Source organism: Salminus brasiliensis, chromosome 1, assembly GCF_030463535.1.
Source record: "Salminus brasiliensis chromosome 1, fSalBra1.hap2, whole genome shotgun sequence".
Classification (NCBI taxonomy): domain Eukaryota; kingdom Metazoa; phylum Chordata; class Actinopteri; order Characiformes; family Bryconidae; genus Salminus; species Salminus brasiliensis.
In genome coordinates, this window is record NC_132878.1 from 20,195,744 (window position 1) to 20,222,856 (window position 27,113).

At 43.0% G+C, this 27,113-nt stretch overlaps 1 protein-coding gene across 2 annotated transcripts in view; it reads right to left on the bottom strand.

The window, feature by feature from the left end:
* Nucleotides 1-118: 118 nt before the first annotated feature.
* LOC140550377 (neuronal tyrosine-phosphorylated phosphoinositide-3-kinase adapter 1) overlaps nucleotides 119-27,113 on the bottom strand; it is a 55,054-nt gene continuing 28,059 nt past the window's right edge. For both annotated transcript variants that reach the window (XM_072674326.1, XM_072674327.1), the window contains exons 2-9: nucleotides 20,737-20,987; nucleotides 12,108-12,505; nucleotides 10,639-10,900; nucleotides 9,621-10,425; nucleotides 7,632-8,244; nucleotides 5,469-5,702; nucleotides 4,821-4,924; nucleotides 119-1,811 (exon numbers count right to left, since the gene is read on the bottom strand). In XM_072674326.1, coding sequence (XP_072530427.1) covers nucleotides 1,407-1,811; nucleotides 4,821-4,924; nucleotides 5,469-5,702; nucleotides 7,632-8,244; nucleotides 9,621-10,425; nucleotides 10,639-10,900; nucleotides 12,108-12,505; nucleotides 20,737-20,921 — 3,006 coding nt within the window. In that variant the 5' untranslated portion in view covers nucleotides 20,922-20,987 and the 3' untranslated portion in view covers nucleotides 119-1,406. The remainder of the gene's footprint in view (nucleotides 1,812-4,820; nucleotides 4,925-5,468; nucleotides 5,703-7,631; nucleotides 8,245-9,620; nucleotides 10,426-10,638; nucleotides 10,901-12,107; nucleotides 12,506-20,736; nucleotides 20,988-27,113) is intronic.

Here is a 27,113-nt window from a genome sequence, read left to right on the forward strand (position 1 = left end):
GTCACACTCTCCCCCCCCCCACTCAGAGATTTACAGTAAAGCACATTTGCCCGTACTCTTCCTATCTTTGATTGTTCCTTTTACTTATTGCCCCCCTCCCCCACCCGCCCTATGGCTATGTTCACATTACAAGCTGTAACGCTAATTGCTAATTTGTTAAAATAGAATGGTCCTTCAAAAAATGTCCCTGGCTAACAGCTGGCTAATTAGCTAGCCTTAAGCTACTGTCAGGAGACAATGTTATAGAATGTTATAATTTTGTTACATCTTTACTATGGTGGCTCCAGAATATCCCACGAAGTTTGTTATTTCCGAGATGCTACCATGAATAAGCGAGCATACCAGTCAGTTGTAGCAGAGAGCAAATTGGTCATCAAGGGCAAAGGACACGATTTGAGTGATGTCTAAAAAGGGTTGATAAAAGACGTAGTAAAAGTGTGGGAAGAATGGACTTCTCACACACTTGAGTGCCTCCCAACGGCTTAACGGGGTGCCCCACGGGCCACTTGTGCCAGAGGAGAATGACGACTCAGCAAGTGGTACTGTGAAATCGACGTGCCACTGTGGACCAGTTAACCTCTATAATAAGCACCTTTTATCACACAACACAGTCCATGCCACAATGTTTCGTTAGAGTTTTCTGAGCCAAGTGGGGGTTCCCTTCCCACAAAAAGATAGGTGGGCATAATATACATAATACACTGTGAATGCTGTAGCCGAGTATATAGTTTGAGTTTCAGTAGATTGAAATTGGGTCTGGTTGATGCCACAGAAGGTGTATAAAATGTTTAATTACCGATATATGTACTGCATGACGATGGAGAGCAGTTGCAATAAGTGCCAACCACCCCCCTCCCCCAACCTATGAAAGTGAATTTTTTCAATTTGAGAACATACTGTTAAGAGTGGAGTTGGGCTGGTCTTCTGCATCCTGGTCTAAAGAATAGTCACGCTCTGGCCCTGGCTAAGAGTCCAGCCATGTCAGCTAACCAGTTAGCTACTAATTTCTAATTCAGTAATTGATTAGGATGCCCACTTTTACCTATTTTTAATAAAAATTAATTTAATCTGAGCAAAAGAAGATACTCTAGAATTCTTTTAATTAGCATTAGCGAGCTAACTGCATATTAGGTAAAATGGGTCAGCTAATTATTAAAGGAAGATCAATTATGTTAAGCTTAATGTTGTAATTTAAGACAGTTTTTACTAATAAATGCAAAAATATATATTGTTTTTTTGCATTGGTGAAAGAGCATAAGGGCTTCAGAATAAAACTTCAACAGTAATGTGAACATAGCCTATTTATCTATCTCCCTCTATGTTATCCCTCCCCTTCCTGCGTTCAGACACATGACCGTCCAAACGCTGTCCTCCTCCCCTCTGTGCCATCCTCCTCTCGCTCTCTGTCAGATGGCCGTGTCCCACACCACGGCCTGCGGTCTCTGGCAGGGTGGAGTGCCCGTTTTTCTGGGTTCAGGCGTTTTCCTCCAGCTGGGGAGGATAGGCATGCTGTCCTGTTTACACAGACTCTTGTCAGGCCGTCGGTGGGCTTTAATCTCCTTACACAGACACCGCTTCCTCTCAATCACCTCCAGCAGTTTGCCGTCCCGTTGGGTCGGGCCGCCCGAGCCGGGACCGCTGCCCCCGGTGGCTGGAGGTTGCGCCTGCGCTGCAAGCTGAGCCAGCTGCTGGAACTGCAGCTGCAGGTGGTGCTGCTGTAGCTGCTGGAGCTGGAACTGAGCCTGCTGCTGTGCCTGCATCTGCGGACGGGTCAGGGAGGGGCTGCAGGGAGCCTGAGAGAGAGCATGAAGCTGGGGGGAGAGAGAGAGAAAGCCTGAGTGAGTGCTGCAAAGATAGCAAGTACTATGTCAGCTAAGGTAATAGCTAATCTGGCTGATGCATTTACTGCATGTAGAGCTTCAGTTTAGACTAAACTAACATTTTGCGTTCCAGAGACCTGAGAATCAGCTCGACCGCGCATCCCAGAGACTTATGATTTGACTCTGATTTGCATCACAGTGAATCATGACTCGATTTGGACTTGCACTGCATATGCTTAAGACTCAACTCAGACTCACACCCCAATTCGGAGACTCAACTCTGACTCACACCCCAGAGACTTGAGACTTAACTCTGACTCACACCCCAGAGACTTGAGACTTAACTCTGACTTACACCCCAGAGACTTGAGACTTAACTCTGCCTCACACCCCAGAGACTTGAGACTTAACTCTAACTTACACCCCAGAGACTTGAGATTCAACTCTGACTCACCCCAGAGACTTGAGACTTAACTCTGACTCACCCCAGAGACTTGAGACTTAACTCTGACTCACCCCAGAGACTTGAGACTTAACTCTGCCTCACACCCCAGAGACTTGAGACTTAACTCTAACTTACACCCCAGAGACTTGAGATTCAACTCTGACTCACCCCAGAGACTTGAGACTTAACTCTGACTCACCCCAGAGACTTGAGACTTAACTCTGACTCACCCCAGAGACTTGAGACTTAACTCTGACTCACACCCTAGAGACTTGAGACTTAACTCTGACTCACACCCCAGAGAATAATGACTCAAGGTGCACTTTTTTCTGATTTGACTCTGACTTGCACCACAGAGACTGATGACTCGACTCAGACTCCCCAGACACCCCAGAGTCCTGTGAATCAACTTGGACTCGAGCTGCATAAACTTGAGACTTGCACCACAGAGACATTTGAAACATATGTAAAGTTCTCACGCCAGCAAACTTCTCACATCTGACAGCCATAAGCCCTCCTACAGTCACGATGCCCTGAGCACACGGCTTTAAAGTCTGAAAGACCGTATCACACTGCAGAAAGCACAAAATACACAGAGCAGGTTTAAGGATGCCAGCCAGCAGATGGCGGTATTGCACAGCCAGCCCCGCCTCCCAACCCCTCCTGCTGCGAGAGGGAAGGTCAAATCAGCACACAGAGTCTGTCTCTGCAGCACACACATACACGCACCGACTGCGTCAGCATTTGAGCTTCTGCCAAGAGACGGCGGCACATGAAAAGCAGACGAGGGAGTAGAACTGTAGCAGAGCAGCTAAAACACAAGGCATTGCTACTGTATGAGTGTGTGTGTGATAGAGTGTGCGCGCACACACACATATACGCTTATACACATCAGACAGGCTGTCACTAAAACACACGGATGAGGATATCAAAGCTTGTCACAAAACGGGGAAGAGACAGAGAGAGAGAGGCAGCAACACAGTCATCTCTGCTTGATCATCTGTATTTATCTTATCCCTTTTATAGAACGCACACACACACACACACACTCACTCACACACACACACACACACACACAATACAGCAATGTACTCACACACCATTTATCTTTTGCTTCTATTTTCTGTCAGTTTTTCTCCCTATTTTTTGCTCTCTTCTCTCTCTCTCTCTCTCTCTCTCTCTCTCTCCCTCCCTCTCTTTCTCTCTCTCTGTCGCTCTCTCACTGCAGCTCCTGTCTCACTCTCTATCTCTGTATGCCTCCCTCGTTCCTTTTTGGACTCGGTGACCCTACAGCTGCATGCGCGTGCGCGCACACGCACACACACACAGCTCGTCTCCTCTGCAGACGCGTTTGGGTGGGGACGCTGGAGGCTCAGACTTTTCACCAGCCAATACCCTCGCCTCCTGCATTCAACTCTCATTAGACTCTTTACACATACTGATGCCACATACCATAAATGCCAGCCGTAATCACACATGCGCCATTAGCCGTGTGTACCACAGCATAATCCAGTTAAAGGCAGCGCAGTCTAATCACATCGAACGCTGCAGAGCGGCTAGTACATCCAAACCACATACCCTGGCTTATTTTATTTAAATGTCTGTAGGCTTGGGGGGTATACCATTTTCCAGACCATATCTGGTCATTCGTTTTACACGCCACCCCGCTGAAAGGTGCTACAATATACGGCCACAAGTTTGTGGACATAAGGATTGTCTTTGGACGTGAAGATTAGGGTCATGTGCTGCTTCCTCCAGCACGTCCAACTTTAAGAGCAATGCTTTTCTATGCAGATTACACAAGCAGTGTTTGGTCAAACAACTCAGACAAACAGTGTAATTTTCACAACAAAAATCACAAAATTCTCAATATATTCTATCCATTTATGTAATTATCTATCTATCTATTAATGTGTATATATATATATATATATATATATATATATATATATATATATATATATATATATATATATACATACACACATACATGTATCTGATGTATTAACAAAAATATAAATATATTTTGTGCTTTTGTTACTTAAATTAAGCATGCTTTCATTATTAATTTATTCATTTGCTTATTTGAGATGAATACACATAACACTTGGATAGAATAGTTAAATAGTATGAGCTGCATCATACTGGTACTAATAAAGCAAGAGTAGCAGTACCGGTTCCAGTTACAATAATTGTAATTAAAATGTGAGTTACAGAAACGATAACAGTAACTGTATCAGTTACAGTAATAGTAACAACACTGTCACAATAATGGAAATATTAATGGTAACAGTTAGTAGAGGCAGTTGTAACCAGTAGGATCAATTGTAACCAACAATAACAGTAACATTACCAGTACTGTAATAGTAACAGTATTATTAGGCACATCAGGAGAAACACTTCCAGTAACTGTAATGCTAATAATAAAATCATTAGAAGCAGTTACATTATAGCTAGTAATACCAGAACCAGGTACTATTAAAGTTAAGCTTAGTAGTAACAGTACAATTGAGACAAACTGTTACACTAATAGTATCAGTGACCCTAACAGTTACCTGACTGAGAGCCTCTCTTGCCGGCAGACTGCTCTGTCTCTGAACATCTCCTCCTGCCTGCCTCACTCCTGACGTGGAGGATGATCTCCCCAACCGACCCAGCTCTGCAAATTGTAAGCAGACACACAGACATGTTTGTAGACCAGTTTTGAGACCCAGAGGAACAGGACAGGTCTAAACAGGTCTAAATCCTGTTCTGTAAGTCCAGTAGTGATGGGAGCTGGCAGAGAACTGCAGCCCCCGGCTATTTTAAAATAAAGCTGATATCTGAAATGTACTGGAAAAGGCGTGTAATTATAAGCTGTTTTATATTAACTCCTTAAACTATGCTTTTTCTAAGCCTTATTAACTGGTGACTGGTATGAATAATGCAGTAAACTACTGTGAAACTACTACGTAAGATATAGTGAGGGTGTGGATGTGGTGAATGTGTGGTTGTTACAATTTAAGGGGTAAAGTGAAAAATATAGTGGATGCCATAAGAAAACTTGAGAGCTCTATTTCGAACAGGGGACCTTTTGGAAATTACTTTAAACGCATTCATCTCCTATAAAGTTGCTGTTTTGGCAATAAAAGGCTTCTTATGACAGTAATATTTAATTAAAAATGTAATATAATGAGATACGAGGACAGGCAAAGTGAGCCTACCTCCATTTCGGCAGGCAGGGAAGGTCTGGCAGGGTAAGGGCAGTCCTGCTCTGGGCAGCGCCCTAAACCCTGGGGGTCCATCCGCCCCCGCCAGGCTCTCACTGTGCCCAATTCTGCTGGACGCCCGCACGGGTATGCCAGAATGACCTCCGGCCCGCACTCCAACTCCAACATCATCTCTGTCTCTCCTCAAAAGAGCGTCAGTACTGCCGTTCCACACACGGCCATCTTCTTCTATACACAGACAGAAAGAGAGAGAGAGAGAGAGAGACAGAGAGAGAGAGAGAGGGTGGAAAAAAGCATAAGTTCAGGACCCAAATGTGATTTCCACAAACAAAGAAGCATGAAAAATGTGTGAAAAAAGAGTACAAAGAACATTGCATTTAGAAATTAGGTGAGACTGATGTTTTGCTGTATAATTTAACTATAATTACATAATTAATTACACACTCAGCTGCATAATGAATAACATTTAAGGTTTATTTAGATTTATATTCTGTGCTGAGCAGGATGAGGCTTTCCTTCTGACCTTTTCTGTTTCTCTCAGTGTCAAAAGGTGACAAAAAGACCACAGAACTGCATCAGTGTGTTAGCTTTAACAAACCTGTCTGAACTCTTTAGTTCCTTATTAAGCACTTCATTAACCGAGTCAGGCGTGTGTCCTCTCTCTCTCCCTCTTCTTCACACTCCCTCCCATCTTCCCCCTCCTTCCACCACTCTCTGTCTAGTCTCTCCATTCTACTTTTCTCTTTCTGTGTATTTCTCTACAGCATCTCGCTCCTCTCCCTTTCAATCCACCTCTGTCTCTCTTTTTATCTCGCTCTCTTCCTCTATCATTGTATGAAGTTGCAGATTAAGTGCCCACCCAGGATCAATTCTGGTGCCTTTTTGGGCGATGGGCTCATTATTGCTCGTTTTGCTAGTTACATATACAGATGAAACAGAGCAATACCACTGGAAATCATGGTGGGCAGTGTAACCAATAGTTCTAGCAAAACACAACCACTGCGACCATGGGCATGAAGAAGAAGAAATTCAGGCAGAATAGAAAACGGCGGTACTTTTCAAAGAGAAGTTGTCCACATGTTGCAAAGTATTCAGTGGCCTCACAGACCACAGGCCGTTCATGTCGCTGCCTCTTTTGTCTTTTTTATATTAAGGACGTTTTCACAACCAATGGTGTTTTTAGAAACTTTTGACCCTAAACTGCCCTCTAGTGGATGTATTACTTAACATCAATGTAATGTCAATGTAAAGGATGTGGGCAGAGACAGTTACATCATTTAAAAACGGACATATTCATTTATTATATGTAAAGGTAACAAAAAAGTAGAAATGAGCCTTAGGTGGACCCATGTATCGAAACCTCAACCCTATTATCGCCGTCTTTGGATACCAACACCTGCACATGAAAATAAGGAGCCGTTCTCGATTGAGAAGGCTTTTAGCTGTGTGGAGCAGTAAACTTCCACATGCGCAGTGGACCATACTAGTGTTCGCTGGAAGAGAACCCCAGACCAACCCTTTTTCGTCCTGGGTCTGAATGGAAAGACATATAAACAGATTGGGAGGTGAAATGCACCCGGTCACATTTTTACGGCACTACAGAGTACTGACGGACGTTTGTCTCTTAGGGTTTGAATTGTAAAATGAAATTCCAGCGTGATTTTGAGGGCACTGCTCTACATCTCCCACAATCCCCTATGATTTCTACTGAACAATGTCAAAGCTATTGACTCTTAAAAACTTGTCTTTGGATGCTGTTGTATTTGTACTGTTGTATTTGCTATTTATTTGAGTCTGTCAGACCTCTTCCTGTACTAGACCTTTTCAGGTTTCTCCACTTTTGGTGGTCTTTTGATGGTGTAGGAAACTGTACTCACTGAGACTCTGAGGCTATGTTTGAAGCATCTCTAAAGTAAAAAAAAACTACACTTTTAAGAGTTATTTTTAAGAGGTATTTGTGTTTCTCGGATAACTAGCTGACTACATTTACGTTTATGGCATTTAATCGACACTCTTATCTAGAATGACTTATAAAGGCTGTTCAAATTCATCTATTGATGCATTTCTTATGCTGTTTAGGAAAAAAAAACACCTTTCCCTCCATCCTTGTATGAAGACTACAGACTGAAAAAAATGTAAACACCCCCAGTCTCTTACTCTCAGTGTCTCTGCTGCTGTGGCTGAATGACAGTTTTCTGTGCATGGGCCAGTAGGCCTGCTCGTCGATGCCAAGGCTGCTGCTGCTGTCCCACGGCAGAAACCCGGCCTTGGCCTGCTGCTGGGCCTGTGAGGTTGAGGCTCCACCCTTAGCCCCGCCCTCTGGCTGCTGCAGAATGGGCAGCTGCGGACCCCCACGCAGGCTGTCGTATGCTGGGGGTCGCCGGAAGCCCACTGAAGGGTAGGTCCAGAGCAGGGGGCTGTCGGAGGGAGGCGGCTTGTAGGCAGGGAGGTGGGGGGTGTGCGAGCGCTGTAGGTGAGGTCGAGAGTGAGGCCTCTGAGATGACGACGACGAGGCGGATGGCGTCATCGATGACAACGAAGACGACGATGATGTCGCGAGAGGAAGGCTGGGGGTAGGAGTGGTGCTAGTGCCGGTCTGGGACGTGTGTATGATTGAATCGGCCTGGCAGGAATCTGGTGTGTCTCTCTCTCTGTCCCTTTCCCGGTCCCTCTCTCTCTCTGACTTGAGCAGGAAGCTGACGGACTTGCCCTCCTTGGCCTGGGTCTGCGTCTGTGCCGAGGACTGCAGGGGGCCTCCTTCTCTGTAGGCCTGCGTAATACACACAAAATAACATCTTCATCACAGTGATACATAAGCACCTTGCAATGCATTATACCACATTGGTAAATGCATTATTGGACATGAAAACTCTAATGAAAAGTCTGATTATAAAGCAGTGGAAAAAGGTCTAGCGCAGTCTGGTCGTGGATTGAATCTAACGTGACCATTATGATACACTCCACATGTAATGTACAGGGGCATTTGCTGTGGACTGCCCCACTGGAGCTGCCTGATTTCAGTTAGCTGGCAACAACAGAAAAACTATTCTTTCTAAGTCAGTGAAGCATCAAAAGCTTCACAAAAAAGATCTTTAAGCTGTAAATTTAGGAGTAAAATAATGGTGCTTTAAGACCTGCCATAAATAGAGACTGCTTGGACTTTCTTTATAAATTTGTTAGCCTTTTTCTACCAGTTTGGTACTGCCAAGTAACCCATTCGTTTGTAACTCCCCTTAGAACTAGCAATGCTCCCAACACTAGGAGGGTAAACACATGCCTCCTCCAACACATGTGAAGCCAGACACCGCCTCTTATCGAACTGCCACCGATGCTGCATTGCCAGGCAGTTGACACGCTTGGTGGAAAGCGCCTGGTCTCCAGCTTCACTGCACCAGCCAACAGATGCCTGTGCCAGCCAACATCGCTTAATAGTGATAAAGGGAGAGAGTGCCATCTACGCCCTCGGAACGAGCACGGCCTACTGATGGCAAAGCGGCATTAGTTAGCGTTGAAACTCCCCACCCCTGGGCCATAGTGGTAGCGCGTTAGACTGTGGAGCCACTCTGAGCCCTACTTCTTTAATATCAAAAACTACCTATCAAATCCACAGGAATTCATGTGAAAGGCAAGTTTGCATGTATTATGACTTTTGATTTAAACACATGAATGACTCGTCTCCCAGCTTTTTTCTAAATCAAGTTTTAAGGTACAGATTGCCCTGCAAATACTTTAATTAGACATTAACAAGCTGTTGGTTAAGTGGCAGTTTTGTTCCTCCAGTTACTGACTGCTGCTAGCTAGGTTAGCTGGCTACATAGCTAGTGATCTGTTATTTGTAACGTGCTACTGACTACCTTCGTCAATGTTAGTTCTAGCCAAGCTAATTTTTGTTAGTGGTTGTTCAGTCAGTCTTTTTCAATGATTTTTACATGTTTTTGACACGACGACAAGGAGACGTTGTCCCAAAATCCTAAGGAGAGCAGAGAAGGTAAATGTCAAACGGTTGAGGGGCATTTCTCTTTTTAAACATATGAGGTTTCTTACAGCAAGTATTATAGCCATTCATTATTGTGCTCATTTGCATATTATATCCTTTAGTGTCCAGTATCGCAATAATGATACAAGCGGTGTGTCACTCCTGCTTACTTCTCTGGATTTTGACGACTCCTTTTCTGGTTTCCGGTAGTGGTGGTAGTGCGAGGGCCGATGGTGAGGGTGGTGATGGTGATGATGGTGAGAGTATGGTGAGGAAGATTTGGAGGATGGAGGCAGAGGGGTGGAGTGGCTTCTTGCTCGGAGGCCTGGTGCCGGACCTAACTGCCCATCCTTCCTGTCTTTCTCTCTCTCTTTCTCTCCTCCTGATCCCTCTTTGGAGCTGCACGTGCCGGCATTTGGAGGCAGGCTCGAAGGTGACTGACCACTGGAGCTGCCTGATTTGCCAGAGCTGCTCTTGTGCTGCGCTGAAATGCCACTGGAGGCAGCGGCGGGCTGGGGGAAGGCCAGGAGAGGTGGTTTGTGTTGCAGCAGGTTGGGAAACGGCGCTGGGATCTTGCTGGAGCTGCCAATTTCCGATTCCGACTTGGTTCCTGGCAGGAGGAAGGGGGTGGGAGCACGGGGCGGGTGGGGCGAAGCTGAAAGGGGCTGTTGGGGCACAGGGGTGGAAGAGGCAGAGGAGGTGGAGGACGGAAGAGGGGAGGAGTGGGAGATGGATACGGCAGCTTTGGGTTTGGAGGAGGACGAAGGGCAGGAAGGCGAGGAGGATGTCGGCCGAGGGAGGGAGGAAGAAGTTGAGGAGGAAGAGATGGAAGAAGCATGGTGGTAGGCTTTGGCCGACTTGTGTTTGGGTGGCAGGCGGCGTTGGGCGTCACGTGCTGCATCCTCAGCTATAGGATACTTCATCTCCTCATAAATGGCCTCACCCTGGTCCGAGTCAGAGTCAGGGGTGGTGGCGCTGGGTGAAAGCATTAAATGGTTAATAAAAAATACTACTGATGATGCTAGTCATTTTATATCATTAATATATCATATAAAAGTCAAAGGTGTCAATAAATCAACAGGGAGGGCAAGAGACAGTCAGTCAGAGAAAGAAAAAGAGAGAAAGAGAGAGAGGGGGAGAGATGCTAAGATTGTCAGTAGATGAAGATTTGACGCTCTTCTGTCATACCTGGGAGTAAGTGGGTGTGGAGTTTGGGCGCCAGTGGTCTCTCTGGTAAACACTTGACCCACCATCTCGATGTAGACAGGTTCATCGTCCCCACCCTCACCATGAGGCGATGGATCTGCACTCTGGAAGGGAAGAGGTGTTGCTGGGGGTGGGACACGGGGTGGTGGGGGGTCAAAGGAGAGTTGAGTGCTTGGGCTCCGCTTAGGCTTCTGAGGTGGAACCTTCCTCCCCGGCATCTCACCTGAATCGGACTTCTTCATCGCTGGAGACGTAGAAAAAAAGATTTGAAAAAGTTTATGATTAGGTAAAGTAGTGTTAAACCTAATTAATGAATGAACCAATTAATGATTAAAAAAATAAAAATAATATGAAAATAAAAATATGCCCATAATGATATTAACACATGAAACCCTAGGTTTATTATTATTCAGCTATGAGTCATAATGTAAAAAACATTTGGTAACAGTGTATTTTAGTACACATTGTGGAATCCCACGCTGAAATGGATGCTAATTGTGGCAGTAAAAAAGAGTGGCAGTTAAAAGAGCGAAGAAGGTCAAAACAAATGGAAAATGAATGATATCATCGACACTAATGACATTAATATTAACTGACGAAGAGTGTTTTAATTTTATCAACAATAATTACTGTAAAAACAATCAGCTCCACTGTACCCATAAGTTTAACCTGTAATGATAATGCTAATTTAGCTTTAGTGCCTCTGTGCAGTTACTCCCCCACACTCAAGGCAAGTCTAAATGAATCATGCACATTTCAAGCTCCTAGCATCCATTTAAGTACCATTTATTTTGCATCATTATGAAATGTTTCATTTAATCTAAAATGGTAGAGAATATAGTTATGAACAACATCAAGTCATGAGCATGAAAATGTCAAATTTTATACATTAGTTTGTTTGTGAATTTAACATGGCATTACTTTCATCGGCTAATACCACTATTTTAGTCGGTGTAAGTTAGACTAAAATGAAGACTAATCTGTGAGGTTTTTGATTTAATTCTGAAGGAACTACAATTTTCCCAAGCAAGTGTGTGGAGCACAGTTATTATCGCGTATTATATATAATTTTGAATTATTATTATTATTATTATATGTGCATTCTATGCCTAATCATGTGTTTGAGACTTTCTGGCACTAACACAATAAACGTCTAGAAATTTCAGGTTTCTTAGATATCAATTATATATCAAATAAATGCAGCAACATCAGGGATGAGTCGGGTTATTTATAGAGAAAAATATATTAAACAGCAGAAATGGCTACCAATTCTGGAACTGCTGTAAGAGATCAAATTGAGAGGTTAAATAAAGAGGTTTTGACTCTTTCCTTAATCTAAGTTGGAGTGATATTAAGAACTGAAGTATAAATCCTAGCTTTTTGGATAGAAATGTACTTGAAGGTACAAAGCCCTGATGCCCTGATCCGTCACAAAGTCACAGCCCACTAACCGTTCTTCTTATCTGAGTGTTTCGACGGATGCTGAGGAGGTGGTGGGGGTGGGGCATCTGGAGGGCCATGGCTTCCTCGGGCCGGGTGCTCCTGCTGTGGCGTCGAGCTGAGACGTGTACTGGGGTGGCGTTTGGGTTTGGCTGGTGGGCAGCGGGCCGCGTTATGGGACGTCTGTGTGTCTGAGTCAGGGTAGTCTCCATTCTCCAGACTCCCGCCCTCCCCCGTGCCCACGGCGTGGCAGGACTGAGAGCGTGGTGCCATGGCAGCGGCGCAGGAGTGTGGGGAGAGGTCCTGAGATGCCGGCATGGTCATAAAACCCATTCGGAAATGGCGGCGGAATGATGCCAGGTCACGGACCTTCCCTACCGTCGCTGATGAGGCATCTTTACAACTGGAGCTGATGGAGAGAGAGAGAGAGAGAGAGAGAGAGAGAGAGGTGGGCAGGGGTTACTTGATGCCATTATTTTTTATGGTTAATAACAGAGGCGCCCAGAAAGCACTAGAGAGAGAGAATGAGATACTGCTAATAATAATATTAACATGCATTAATATTAATTATTGCTATCATCTGCCATCTCTTTTATCTAACATATGAAGTGTAGTAATACCAATGAAGCACCGAGAAGAGAGAGCAAGTCAAGCAGAGAGAGAGAAAGAGAGAGAGAGAGAAAGGGGGAGGGAGTGAGTGTGTCTAAGGTTAGTAGAGCAGGATCAGGAAGAGGGGGATATTTTTTGAAAGTAACAATCAGATTCCATTAAAGCCTCACCGTTTATTTCATTATCATTTCTCTGCCATCTCTCTCTCTCACTCTCGCTCTCTCTCTCTCTCTCTCTACTCCTCCTTCCCAAAAACACGCTTTAAATAGATCAGTCAATTTCATTTCTCCACAGCCACACTCTCTTACACACCTCTGCTCATTTCCTGAGCTCTCTCTTTTTCTCTCTCTCTCTCCTCACACACACACACACACACACACGTGGTGCAGTGCATGTAGTGTAGTCTCCAGCTGGAGTGTGTGATGAGAGTGTGAAACACAGCCCATTCTCTTCTCTTCTTCCATCCCCCTCTCTCTCCTTTACTCACCAACCAATCCACCTCTCCACTCTGCATTCCCCTCTCATCCTCCCCTCTGTTCTGCTCATCTACTATCCTCTCCTTTCCTCCCCCTCTTCTCCTTTCCCATTCTCTGCTTCCCTCACCATTGCTGTTCTCTGCTCCTCTCTTTGCTCTATCCATCTCCTCTCTACTCTTTAATTCCCTCTTCTCCTCTCCTTTCTGCTCTATGTCTCTCCTTTCCTCTCAACCCCTCTGCTTTCTGCTCTACTTTTCCTCTAATCTCTACCCATTTCCTACCTACTCCTCTCCTCTTCCTTCTGCTCTCTATTTCTCTCCTCTCATTTCTGCTCTACTTGTCTTCTCTCCTCCCTACTCCTCTCAGCTCTACTTTTCTCCTCTGTATCCATCTCCTCTCTACTCCTCTCCTTTCTGCTCTACTTCTCTCCTCTCCTCACTGCTCTACTTCTCTCCTCTCAACCCCTCTCCTCACTGCTCTACTTCTCTCCTCTACCCATTTCCTCTCTATTCCTCTCCTCTCCTGTTTTCTGTTCCTCTCTACTCCTGTCTGCTCTACTTCTCTCCTCTCAACCCCTCTCCTCTCTGTACTCCTCTCCTCTCTGCTTTACTTCTCTCCTCTACCCATTTCCATTCTATTCCTCTCCTTTCTGCTCTTCTTCCCTCCCTACTTCTCTCCTCTCTGCTCTACTTCCCTTCTCTCTATTCCATCCCTCTCCTCTCAACTTCTCCACTCTGCCCATTTTCTCTATATTCCTCTCTTCTCCTTTTTGCTTTACTTCTTTTATCCCCCTCTACTCCTCTCTGCTCTACTTCTCTCCTCTCAACCCCTCTTCTCTTGACTCAACTCCTCTCCTCATCTCTTTGCTCTGTTCCTCTCCTCTCGTTCCTGTTCCTTCTTCTCTACTCCTCTCCTCTATACCCATCTCCTCTCTCCTCCTATCTGCTCTACTTTTCTTCTCTTCTCTACTCCTGTGTTCGGTGCTTCTCCTCCTCTTCTACTCTTCTCTTCTCAGTTGTGCTCCTTTCCTATCTGCTCTGCTTCATCTCTCTCTTCTCCTTGCGCTCATCCTTCATCCTCATCCTAAACACAGTAAAACAGCACTGCTCTTTCTCCCCCTATCTCCTTTCTGCTCTACTTCTCTTCTTATCACAACTCATTTCTTTTCTCCTCATCTCCTCTCTACTCTCTGCAGTGCTCCTCTCCACTCTACTCCTCTCTTTTTTGCCTAACTCCTCTCCTCTCTCCTACACCTAACTCTTCTCTACTCATTTATTCTCTCTTATCTACTGCTCTCCTCTCCTCCCTGCTCTGCTCCTGTCATCCTCTTTACTTCTCTCCTCTCTGTTGTGCTCCTTTCCTCTTTGCTCTGCTTTATCTCTCTCTTCTCTTCTCCTTCCGCTCTTCCTTGTTAACACAGTAAAACGCCACTGCTCTTTCTCCCCGTCTCTCTCTCTCTCTCTCTCTCTCTCTCTCTCTCATTCGCCGTGGGCCATGACTTTCACTCCATCCCTCATTCCTACTTCTCCTCTCTTTTCCCTGTACTGAACTACTCCCTTTGCAAGCATTCGCCCCTGTTACTGTTACTATGGCAACCAGACCACCATTTGTTTGTTGTTTGTTGTGTTTCTTTTAACAATCTGCCTGGCATAAACACACACATGCACACACACACACACACATAAATGTTAGCTGTCTGGCTTGTTAGGTGTGGCACAGCAGCATACTGCCAAGGCTAAAGGCTTTCATCAATGGAACAAACATGCAAACACTCTCACACACGCACACACACACATGCCAGCCACAGAGACAAAGATAATAATCCCTATTATTCTCAGAAAGATGATTCTACTGTAGTATTATTAACTATTGTACATGATCTGTAATACTGTTAATAACATATTATATATGAACCATAGTAGCATGATGTTATTAACGAACCACTAAACATTAATTAGGGCACTATGACCTATTATACACTAATATTAGCTGTGTTGTGTCAATTTATTAGTCTTCAATTACTAATCATTTTTATTTCAAAAACACTCGTTGTGTTTTATCTCTGTGTCTCACTCACTCTCTCTCTTTCTCTCTCTGACCCTGTTGAAGGTCGGGTGGTGGAGGCCCAGATGGACACCACTCATTGCAGACCAGAATGCTGCTGTGTGTGGAAAAACGACATGACAGCAGTGTGTGTGTGTGTGTGTGTGTGTGTGCACTGCTCTACTGACACACTCTGTTGTTAGGCAGAGAATAGAGAAGCTGCTCAGGCAGCGTGTGTGACCTCCCCATCGCACACACACACAGCAAGCAGGAACTGTCATGTCACAGAAAACACACAGAGTTCCGCTTCAGTGGTCCGAGCTACAGTACAGAGAAGCTACGAGCACCGGACACACACCCACTCATTACCTTCAGTCAGTCGTTCCTAGCACACGCATGACACACACACACACACACACACACACATACACATACACATGTCCTTATACATACGCTCCTAGGTAAAGGTTTGTGCATGCCCGCCAAATTACACGTGTTACAAGTGTAAATAAGTCATAAACTCTACAGAGACACACCTTCCCACATTCAAAAGCACAATTACTGTTTAGTAGCTTCATTTAAGAGATTGCAAAAAAAATGCCATAATGTTAGCACCACCTGCCTAATATTGTACAGATCTGAGCATTCGATGCATGGACTCCAAAAGACCTGGGCTGGGCAATGTGGTAAAAATACTACATCACAATATTTAAAGACATTTTACGATACACAATATTTATCACGATACAAAAAAACATCAGTAGCAACAGATTTTTATAAACTGCAGTTCAGATCCTCTCCTGTACTAAATACAGCAATTTTTATTCAACATCTTCTGCTCTTCATCTAATTAAAGCAGTCTAATTACACTGTTGGTAATGAAACCTGCAGCTGAACAGTGTTTATTAAGCACTAACAGTATCCTCAATATGCTTAGAAAAGCATATTGTTATCACAATAACAAAATGTATCACGATACGATACAAATATCGCCATATTGCCCAGCTCTACCTGAAGGTGTCCTGTAGTATCTGGCACTAAGACATTAGCAGCAGATCCAGAAGGAGGTGAGGCCTCCATCAGCATCAGTGAGCCTTGGGCGCCCATGATCTTGTTGCCGGTGCACTGGTTGTCCTTTCTTGGACCACTTTTGGTAGGTACTGACCACTGCATACCAGAAAAACCCTACAAAGCCTTCCTGATGTTTTGCAGATGCTCAGACCCTGTCGTCTAGTCATCGCAATTTTCCTCCTTGTCCATGTGGCTCAGATTCTAATGCTTGACCATTTTTCCTGCTTTTAAAACTAGGGTTGCACCAATCCGACTTTTTCAGTTCCGAAACGGATACATAAATTTATACACATACACACACATAACTTATATACATACACCAATCTGCCATAACATTAATACCCCTCATTCTCCATTTTGTCAGCTCCACTTACCATATAGGAGCACTTTGTAGTTCTACAATCACAGACTATAGTCCATGTGTTTTTGTCAGAACCTCCAAAGGACCACCACAGGGCAGCTATTGCGTCTGTGCTGTGTAGTGTCTGATCCACTCACACCAGCTTAACACACACTAACACGCCACCACCATGTCAGTGTGTCACTGCAGTGCTGAGAATTACCCACCACCCAAATAATACCTGCTCTGTGGTGGTCCTGTGGGGTCCTGACCGTTAAAGAGCAGGGTGAAAGTATGCAGAGAAACAGATGGACTACAGTCTGCAATTATAGAACTACACAGTGCTCCTATGTGGGAAGCGGAGGTGATGGACAATGAATGTAGAAACAGGGAGATGGTGTTAATGTTATGGCTGATCAGTGTATAAAGTTTCCAAGAGAGTACAATTTTGTCCTAAACATAAACAACAATAATGTATAGAATGTAATGTTTGAATGAAACGTAGTTTTGACTGTTTTTAAAGATAAAAGCATGTCATACACTGTCAGAAATCACGAAACCACAAGCAGGTCTGAGAGTGAATACTTAACAACCTGACGCAACTCCAAGCGAGTGTGTGGTGATTTCGTCTTGGCTGACTGATATTTGGCCAGACTGTTCCTTTTTAGTATTATCAACCGACTTATGGTGATCTCCTCCTATGCGTTTAACGTCAAAAACTATATTCTGCAAATGACTGTACTCTCTACAGCTGGATTGTCTGACTGGGAAAACTGTTTCTATATATGAAAAAAATACCCCAAAAAACAGAAAGATGTGTTCAAGTGAAATGATCGTTTAGATGATTATACATTCGGGAAGGCACTGCAGGGTTGATTGCTTTGCTGTGAGCAGGGCTGGGAGAGATGGAGGGATGCCCAGAAGCAGAGCGAGAGGGATGGATGGATGAATGAAAGGGAGCGATTTGAATTCAGCACCAGGACGGAGGAAGATGGAAGTGAACGAGTGGGAGGCAGAAAGAGTGAACAGCCTGTTTCCTGTAGAGAGAGAGAAAGAGAGAGAGAGAGAGTGAAAGAGATATAGGTACACAGGTTACCGGTTTATGTATTTTAGAGAGAGAGAGAGAGTGTGTGTGTGTGTGTGCATGTGTGTCAGTGATCACAAGAGAGAAGGACAGAGAGTCTGTGAGAGAAGATGCTTTCAAGCTCATTTAGGAATTTACTCTGTGTGTGTGTGTGTGTGTGTGTGTGTGTGTGTGTGTGTGTGTGTGTGTTTCTGTGTGCATCTGTGTGTAGTTTTAACCAGAGGCAGCTAAAAGCAGGCCTGTTTTTTGAGGTCAGGATGTGATGTGAGCTTCTCTATGTGTCATGAATCCAGAACATCTCCCACCACACTCACTCTCTCTCACACACACACACACACACATACACACGCACACAGCTGAACACTCTCACTCAGGTAAACACGTAAACATGGACAAACAGGGTCTGTGGTATTAGGATTAGATCTGAGTGTGAAGGTTTGAATACAGTTGACAGAGTGTAGAAAAGAGCCTAACCTGAAGCTTAATGACCACCAACTGGAGACTGCATGGGAACCCAACGCTCTTAAAAAATAAAGGTGCTTTGAAGGGTGATGAGCCTTTACATCACATAAACACCTCTCTATTAAACATTTTTCTTTAGGGAACCAAAGGTTTATGGTTCTTCCATGTCATCACTCAAAAACATGTTGAAGCATCTTTATTGGATCCTTTCTAAGTAGGCTAATCTTGCTCTTGAGGACAAACAGTATGCACGTACAAAGTATGACCTAAGAGCAACTTTCCAGTAAGCCTGTAAAACTGGGTGGTCCTAATCATTGGGTAACGACCTGTTGTCTTTACTTCCGCTGTGTAGCAGGCTGGGAGTGTTTGACAGAGGGACGTCAATCAAGTGTCAATCAAGCGGACCACACCCAGACAGTTCTCAGATAGGCCTGATACTTTGTTTGAAGCAGTGTTTTATCAGCTCTCGTTTTTTCCATACGTTTTTTTTCCTCCAAGCATTGGTGGGAATTTAATACAATGCTCAGTTTTAGCATCAGACAAACATATTTAAAATGATTTAGCAAAACACAGAATATTAGGGTTTACTATTCTGTATCATTTATTATAGTTGCTGTCATGCAAAAACCTCATATCTTCAAAACAGCAACTGTACAAGAGAAGGAAAAGCCCCTTCCTAACATTTAAGTCAATGTAAAATATTTTATTCCAAGTCATTCATTATGATATTTTGAGACAATGTAAATAACTGTCAGCATTAAAGTATTTCAAAAAGTGAAAAAACAGTGGCGTGTAAATGTAAATACTTTTGTACTGTCATTTAAAAAAACGTGTTTATCCTCTGTTAAATTTCCTAATATCAACCATTAAATGACATTACATCTTAAACCAAAGACTAATAATGCATAAAGAGGACCGTAAAACACAAAAAAAAAACACATTCTGGTAAGACTGACCTCTCTATATATATATATATAGCTCTGGAAAAAAAGAAGAGACCACCCTGCATTATTAGTTCCTCTGGTTTTACTATTTATAGGCAATGAGTAGGAAAATGAACATTTGCGTTGTATTTCATAAACCACGGACATTAGGGAATTAGGGAAGCAATTTAGCATTTATTTGAAGAAATGACAACTGCTCAAATAATGCAAATAAATGATTATAATAATTATAATGCAAAGAAGTTATTATTCAAATTTAAACAACACCGAACTAATATTTGAACTTTGAGAGCATTTAAAAATCACTATTAAAATAACCTTTACTGCCAAACACAGCTTTCATGTCTTGGCAGGCTCTCTAATCTTTCACACTGCTGTTGAGTGACTTTATACCATTTACAGTCTGCATTTTTCCCCCAAAGCTGTATATATGTGTGTGTGTGTGTGTGTATATATATATATATATATATATATATATATATATATATATATATATATATATATGAACACTGTCTTATAGATAAACACTGATAACCCAACCAGACTGCCAGACTGCTTCAAACACAGGCCGAAAACACCTATACTGTATGTTAAAGACAACTGTTACTGTAAAGAGTGGTATCGCTTATTTTGAGCTGACCCGAAGAAGGGGTAAACCCATCTCCCGGGTTGAGGCCTCAGTCAAGTAGTTCACCTAATTTGTACAAGCAATGCCAATGACAGAAAAACAAAACTGAACCTATCTGGCCCCTGGCTGTGAGAGAGAGATTATGTGTATAAGTAATCTCAAATAGATTTGCCTATAAAAGTTTATTGAACACTGTCCCAAATAACATTTTTTAGAAAAACAGAAACAATAATGTAACTTAACTCAAATCTGGAGTAGCATTCTTGATGTGTGAATTCTGTTTGTCCATTTTTATCGATAACAGTATGTTACATAATGCCAGAAACTACTTCAGCAAGCCTTGTAGCACCAAAACTCAAGCAGCAAATTTCACACACCAAACATTTCTTGGCTTGACTAGATTGGAGGAGGGAAATATTGTGTAGTTTCTTTTTTGTTTTGGCAAATTATGAGTTCAAGTCAGTAGCATTTACTAATATTCAGCATCTGCCAGGAAACCAGGAGAAAAAAACGAGAAACCAGTGCAATGCATGGAGAAGAGCAATAGTGTGTCCTTACAGTCTGTGCCTGTGCTTGTGCATCGGGTAAATGTGTGTGTAAGGAATGGTGTGTGTGCGTGTGAAAGCAAGCATTTGTTTTACCGTGCCTATGTGTGTGTGTGTGCATGTGCATGTGTGTTTGTGATCTACTGGGACACCAGAGGGCCAGATTGTCCCTGGAATATAGGCCATACTCCTACTCTTTCTTCCTTCTCTCTCTTTTCCTCTCTCTCTCTCTCTCTCTCTCTCTCTAGAGTTGAAGGAGAATACAATTTGGAGGCTTTGCATGAAATATGAACGACAAAAGTCTATTTTCTTGGCTCCGAAATACAACACTGAACTCAGTGATGGTCTCTCAGCTCCATCTTCCTTTACAGATTGATGTCGCCCATTCTTACTTTTTCATTCCTGTTCTCTCTGAATTTACTCAAATCTCTTGCTCACCTCTTCTTGCCCTCCTGATCTCGATGTCTCCAGTCCAGTCGGCTCTTGCGGTACAGTAGGTTCATGTCGCCACGGAGAGGCTCCTCTTCGCAGCCAATCACAGCGCAGTGCAGCCGCTGGCCCCGCCTCTCTATGTCACGCAGGAAATGCTCCACCGCCACATCCTGGGCGGAGCCAGAGCTCATGGTATAGAAGACCAATGAGAAGCAGGGGAAGGGCTTTTTCCCACCGCTTGGCCCCGCCTCAGTTACCTGTGCAGGTGAGACAAAGTGTATTATGTGTAAGTATTAGTCATTAAGCAATCTCAAACAGACTTGCTTATCGTTGCTGTCGTGCAACGATAAGCATGCGAACCATGCATCTCCATTTTTTCGTCATTCTGCAGTCGTTCTTCACATTGTGTCGAAATGTTATGATGAATATCACGACTAATAGGAATGTGCTAACGTCACTAGGAATGAAATCACTTTACACTGACTTCCACTGGAAGTTAAGAGGGCTTTTATTTCTCTTGCAAGGTTGCCATGACAGCAAAGTATTGCTGTTTCTAAAACTGTGAGTTCCCAATGCATCCCAGAAACAACGAAAGACCACAAAATTAACTGCTTCATCACGACAGCAGAGACGACCGCAACGTCTTTGTGTGACTTCTTTCTTCATCTGCTCTGCAGTTTGTTTATAAGTTGTAACAGCCCATACATTTACACAAGCAAGGACTAACAGGACGTTCCCGTCTGGCAAGATATGCAGAGAGAACCTGACAAATGCAGCATGTCACCCTTACTCCAGGCATGAAATCCAATAACAAGTGGTCACTGGAAATGCAGTTGAGTCACATGGAAATGCAAGGTGTAGACAGTTATACGTCTGGCGGTACACCATGATCAGACCACTTGAGACAGAGGTCAGTGCCAAGTGTAAACAGGGAATATGATATGCTGTTTAGGGTTTAAAAAACATTGATATATTGAAGCATCGCAATATTATGTCTTGCAAAATTGCGTCACTTTTTAAAAACACAGTACTGATTTTGAATGAGTGAACTTTACACTTAACAAAGACTCAGACAGTGGCAGACAGTGGTTTATATTGTGACGTGTTTAAACCCTGATCGCTAGCTAGCACAGTTGTACTCCGTGCAGATAGCGGTGTTTGTTTATACAACAGCAGTTTCCTTAAAATTGTATTAAAAATAATCACAAGATATCAGTTTGCAGCCTAACCAAATTGCAATATATTGAATCGTAAACAATGTCTCATGATTCGTACTGCCATGATCTTGCCAATACACAGTCCCATTACTGGTATCTATAAATACAGACAACAATAGCCATCCTGAAGCCTGAATTTGGTCAATTTTATAGACCAGGTTTCTTAGTGTTTAAGGATGTCTCAATCATATTTTGCCCCCTCGCTATTTCCACGCACAATACAGCCACATAATTTAAGCCAGATATGCTGCAAATACTAAAGTAAGTATTTGTTATAGTAGACTTTTTATGCTATGTAAAAATATGGACTGATGTATTTTGTGTTTCTGTGGACTACTTTTGTCAGATAACTATTTTTGATTCCAGGTGCCATGGTCTTATTTTTGTAAAACATGCTCGCATTAGGAACTCCTCCCATCCAAGCCACACACTGTATAACCCCCCACCATCTGGTAGGAGAGAAAAAAGCATCCATGCCAGAACTAACCGGTTCAAGACCAGCTTCTTTCCATCAACTATTACTATTACAACTGAACTCCACACAACACCAATAGGCCCTACTGCCACATACTGAATACACCACCTCACTCTATATAGTTCTAGACACATTTATACATACTTATCTATTAGTGCTAAGAAATATGACCTCAAAGTGAAATCATTATCATGATTAATTGAACATTTTACCTCGCTTTTAATTAATGAAGGGCAAAATAGGCTGCTCAGGTTGGCTTGAGTTATCCTCCATTGGCAAATCTACCTATCCTGTATCCTCTTCTCTTAGTTTTGTGTAAAACCAAAGAAAGGTGCCAATTAATTTGAGCTTATTCAAGTTTCAATAGTGAAAGACAAGGCAGTAGTGTATTTACCCGCATGCTTTCGAGTGGCTAAAAACGACGATCAAAACAGCAGAGCTGCAGATATTACTACAAGTATATTCCCCCTGCAGAAATGTTGGTTACCTGCTGGGAACACACCCTGCTGCTGCAGGCCGTAAATGATGTCTGTTTATGTCGCCTAGAGGATGGCAGACGACACAGTGGTAAATAACTACAGATCTGAGGTAAATCTTTTAAAAGGATCCGCCTAAATATTCCAATCCAATCAGGGTGTTAATCAGTGGGTTATAAACTTTCCTTATATACAATAGCCTCATAGCTCCAGTGGAAAACTAAAGAATCAAACTCTGGATTTCAAATGTCTTTACTGACATTTCAGGTAGGAAGAACGTTATGTAAATGGTATTGTTTTAAACAAACTATTCCTTTAAGATTATACAAATGATGATTAATGTCTTTACATAACCACGACACATACAAGGAGGTATCTGCAGCATGTCATTTGTCATTCATTCATTATTCAAGATGAAACCCAAGTCCCGTTTTTATCGAGTTATTAACACATAGGCATATCACACAGTGTTCATTTCTAACTTACTCCTGACCTAAAATCCTGGCCACCGAGGCCAGAGTCTCAGAAATACAGCGTCACCAAATGAACCCCCAGTGTGGTGTGTGAGTCATTACTAGCTCTACAGAGAGGTACTGAACAGCGGAGCCTCGTTCACCCACACGGAAGCCAAACAGCTTCAGGCACCTACGCTGAGCTCTTACCCAAGCACTTGTGCTGGGCTGTAACTTTGATGCTACTTCAACAACTTTAGGCTGCGTGAGGAATTAAAAGAAGTGCAACAGAACACCAATGTAGGCCAAATTACTCACATCCTCGAGATCCAGACCGATTCTGACAGCTATGCATGTATTCAAACAGGGTCAGAGGGAAAGACACGCTCATTACATGAACAGCACTGCTTTGGAAGCTCCAACATACAGCTACTTCTATCCAACAGAGAAACGTCCTTTTAATTAAACAAACAGCTCAAGACAGTGTTTGCTGTTATGGGGCAAGGAAGAACTCCCTTATGCCTGTACTTCTGCTGGTTACATTTGGCAAATCAACTATAAAAGGTGCTGGAGCTGGGTAGTGGTGATCAGTGCTGGAAGTGGGGGAAAAAGTAGAGAGATATTGTGAAATACGCTGAAACACCCGGGCCCTTTAATTACCACCCATGTGACGCATTTGCATTTGCATAACAGTGGCAGCAGCTAACAGCAGAAACTGATTAACCTAGTACTGGTGTGCCAATTATGAAAATACATTTATATAAAAAATCGCTGTCACCTGTGTAATACCATTTAGTTTTATTATTCAATGTTATTTTTGAAAATTATTTTTTATCATGATATCTTGGTGCTCTTTGGGGCCCCCTGGTGGCATTAGAGCCCTAAGCAGCTGCATAATTCGAGTACGCCTTGGGCCGGCTACGGTGGCTCCTCTGTAGGACTATTCAGTGAAAAATTTGGAACAGAACAAATGGAACAGTCTTACTAGGCAGCGTGGTCACCGGAAAGATCCTGCCTCTTGCAATTGGGTGAAACTTGTGTGTAAATATAATTACTATATAATTATAAACAAAATATTATAAAAAAAATGAATAGGCCAGAAAAGCTATATCAGATGCATCCTCCAAATCACTCCGAATGTTGGCTGCATTTCTGGGCTGTATACAAGGGGGTTTTCCTTCGGAACAGCCTATGCTGCACTAGGCTTTGGAATGCAGCTACCATGAACGCTGCTTAGCGGAAAAAACGTTTGCTAATTGTGCCTGTGTGAAAGTCTGATGCTTTGCATCGCTCCTGACTGCTTTTTGTTGCTTCAGTTTCTGAATAATCATTCATCTTGAAGTTTCCTTCACAGCAAACAGCATGAAGTCCAGGCTGGTCTGAACTGGTTTATGCTGATGTGGCGGAAGGGTGGAACAACAGGAATCGAGAGCGTAATCTGTTTGGCGTCTATACTGCTGCTTGACATGAGTGCAACCGCAAAGGGAATCAGAACTCGGCACAGCAGCATGTGATAAAAAGTCACAGTACACCAAGAAGTAAAATGTGGAAATGCCAGTACTGCGTACCAGTGAGTACCAGCCTATTTCGAGCACTGCAATTTCTCCCTGAGGTCCAGCCAACCTGTGAATAACTGCACAAGGGTTATCATTAATGACAGGTAGCTTGAGTAGTACCTTTGCAGTTGTAGTTTGCAAGCTACACAGAGACCAATAAGAATTTCGGTACAGTTTAAGAAGCGCGTGTGTCTGAAACGCATTATTTTTTCTCAAATTCTATCAAGTTAATTATCCGTTTTCAGTCTTTTCATTACTGAGGAAGATAATGAAGCAGATGATCTTGTTAATTAAACATATGAATCCACAGCTGGATCTAATACACTATACATCAGTGCTCCATCTCACCATAATCAAAATAGATTAGAATACATTTATTCTAAATGTGCAAGCGCTCTTCATAACCACAACGAATTTGCCATCACTGTTACCATCACTACTCGGTATTATCGCACTAATCACTATTACTTTATACTTTCTGTCTCTTCATCAACTTTGCTCTATATCCATATTTTTGCTGCACGGTTTCTATAATCTCGGCTCTAAAGCGCCATCATTTCTGCACTATATTTCCATCATCATTATGCTATATGAAGACATTGTCACTGCTGGAACAAACCCTGGAGGTAATTGAAAAAACACTTTTATAAGAAATATGGAGCACTTCTGTTGGTTCCATTATTATGAAATTTGTCATAATGCACAGACTAAATTGAGTTTTCAAATTACACAAAAATTACATAAAAATGCATTATTACTGCTTTATATCTTTATTTATATGACTCTTCTGTATCTATATCACAGCTGCTCTATATCACCATCTTTACGATGATCATCGTAGATCATCTCCACTTTACATATTCATTGTCACTGCTCTATATGTCCAGCATCACTGCTCTATATGTCTAGCATCACTGCTCTATATGTCTGTTATCTCTACTCTACATCTCTATCGTCACTGCTCTATATATCCATCATCACTGCTCTATTTCTCTATTGTCTGCTCTTTATGTCCATTATCTCTGCTCTAGATTATCATGGTAATATAAAGAAGTGGCAATATCTCCATTGTCACTGCTCTATATGTCCAGCATCACTGCTCTATATGTCCAGCATCACAACTCTGCTTTGTTTATCCATCATCACTACTCTATATCTAGATTGTCACTACTTCACATGTCCCTTAACTCTTTGTATGTCCATTATCACTGCTCTATATGTCCAGCATCACTGTCCTAATTGTCCGCCATCACAACTCTGCTCTGTATGTCCATCATCACTGCTCTATATCAGTTGTCACTGCTCTATTTGTCCATCACCACTGCTCTGTCTGCAGCATCGCTCCTCCATATCTCAATTTCCATCATACTGCATGTAGCAGAGCGAGAAGCTCATGTTTACCATCTACCCCAGCCCTCACCCACTCATTCACTTAGTTCACTTGCTCCCTCCCTACCTCTCTCTCTGTTTGCCTCTCTGTTTGAGGGAGGAATATCTGAGTAAGCATGAGAGGAAGCAGGGTTGGCTGTAGGCCCCCGGGCTGCCCTCGCTGTGCCTGTCTGAATCTGTAGCTTCTAATGCAGCCTGTCACTAAGAGCACGCACAGGCTTTCTGCTCAGCCCACACAGTGGGAGAGAACCAGAGAGAGAGAGAGAGAGAGAGAGGGAAAGAGGCTTGTTGTGAGGCAGATATTCTACAGAGCACTCAGAGTTTGAGCAGTAACTAGTGTGAAGGAGCGCTCTGATTGGCTGAGAAGGACACCACTGTCAGATGCTGTGCTTCTTCAGTAGGGAAAGGGGTTGTGTTGCTGAATCAGAGAGTTGCTGATCGTGTATGAGTGTGTGTGTGTGTTTGTGTGTGTGTGTGTGTGTGTGTGTGTGTGTTTGTTTGTGTTTTTTTATCCAGCTCCTGGTCCAGATTACATTCACAGTGTGTTACTAAAGTAGAAAGGTTGTCTTCACAATCCACATAAGCAACATACTTATGTGTGAATTTTCCCACTGCGGGACTAATAAAGGACTATCTTATCTTATCTTATCTTACTCACAGACACACACATGTGCACACACAATCTGCTGATTCACATGTACGCACTATGATTCACAAACAAAACAAAACACACACACACACACACATACACACTGGAGCAAAGATGTGTGGCTTCCTCTGCTTTTATCTCTCCTGTTTAAGTTGGAGAAGGGCACTGA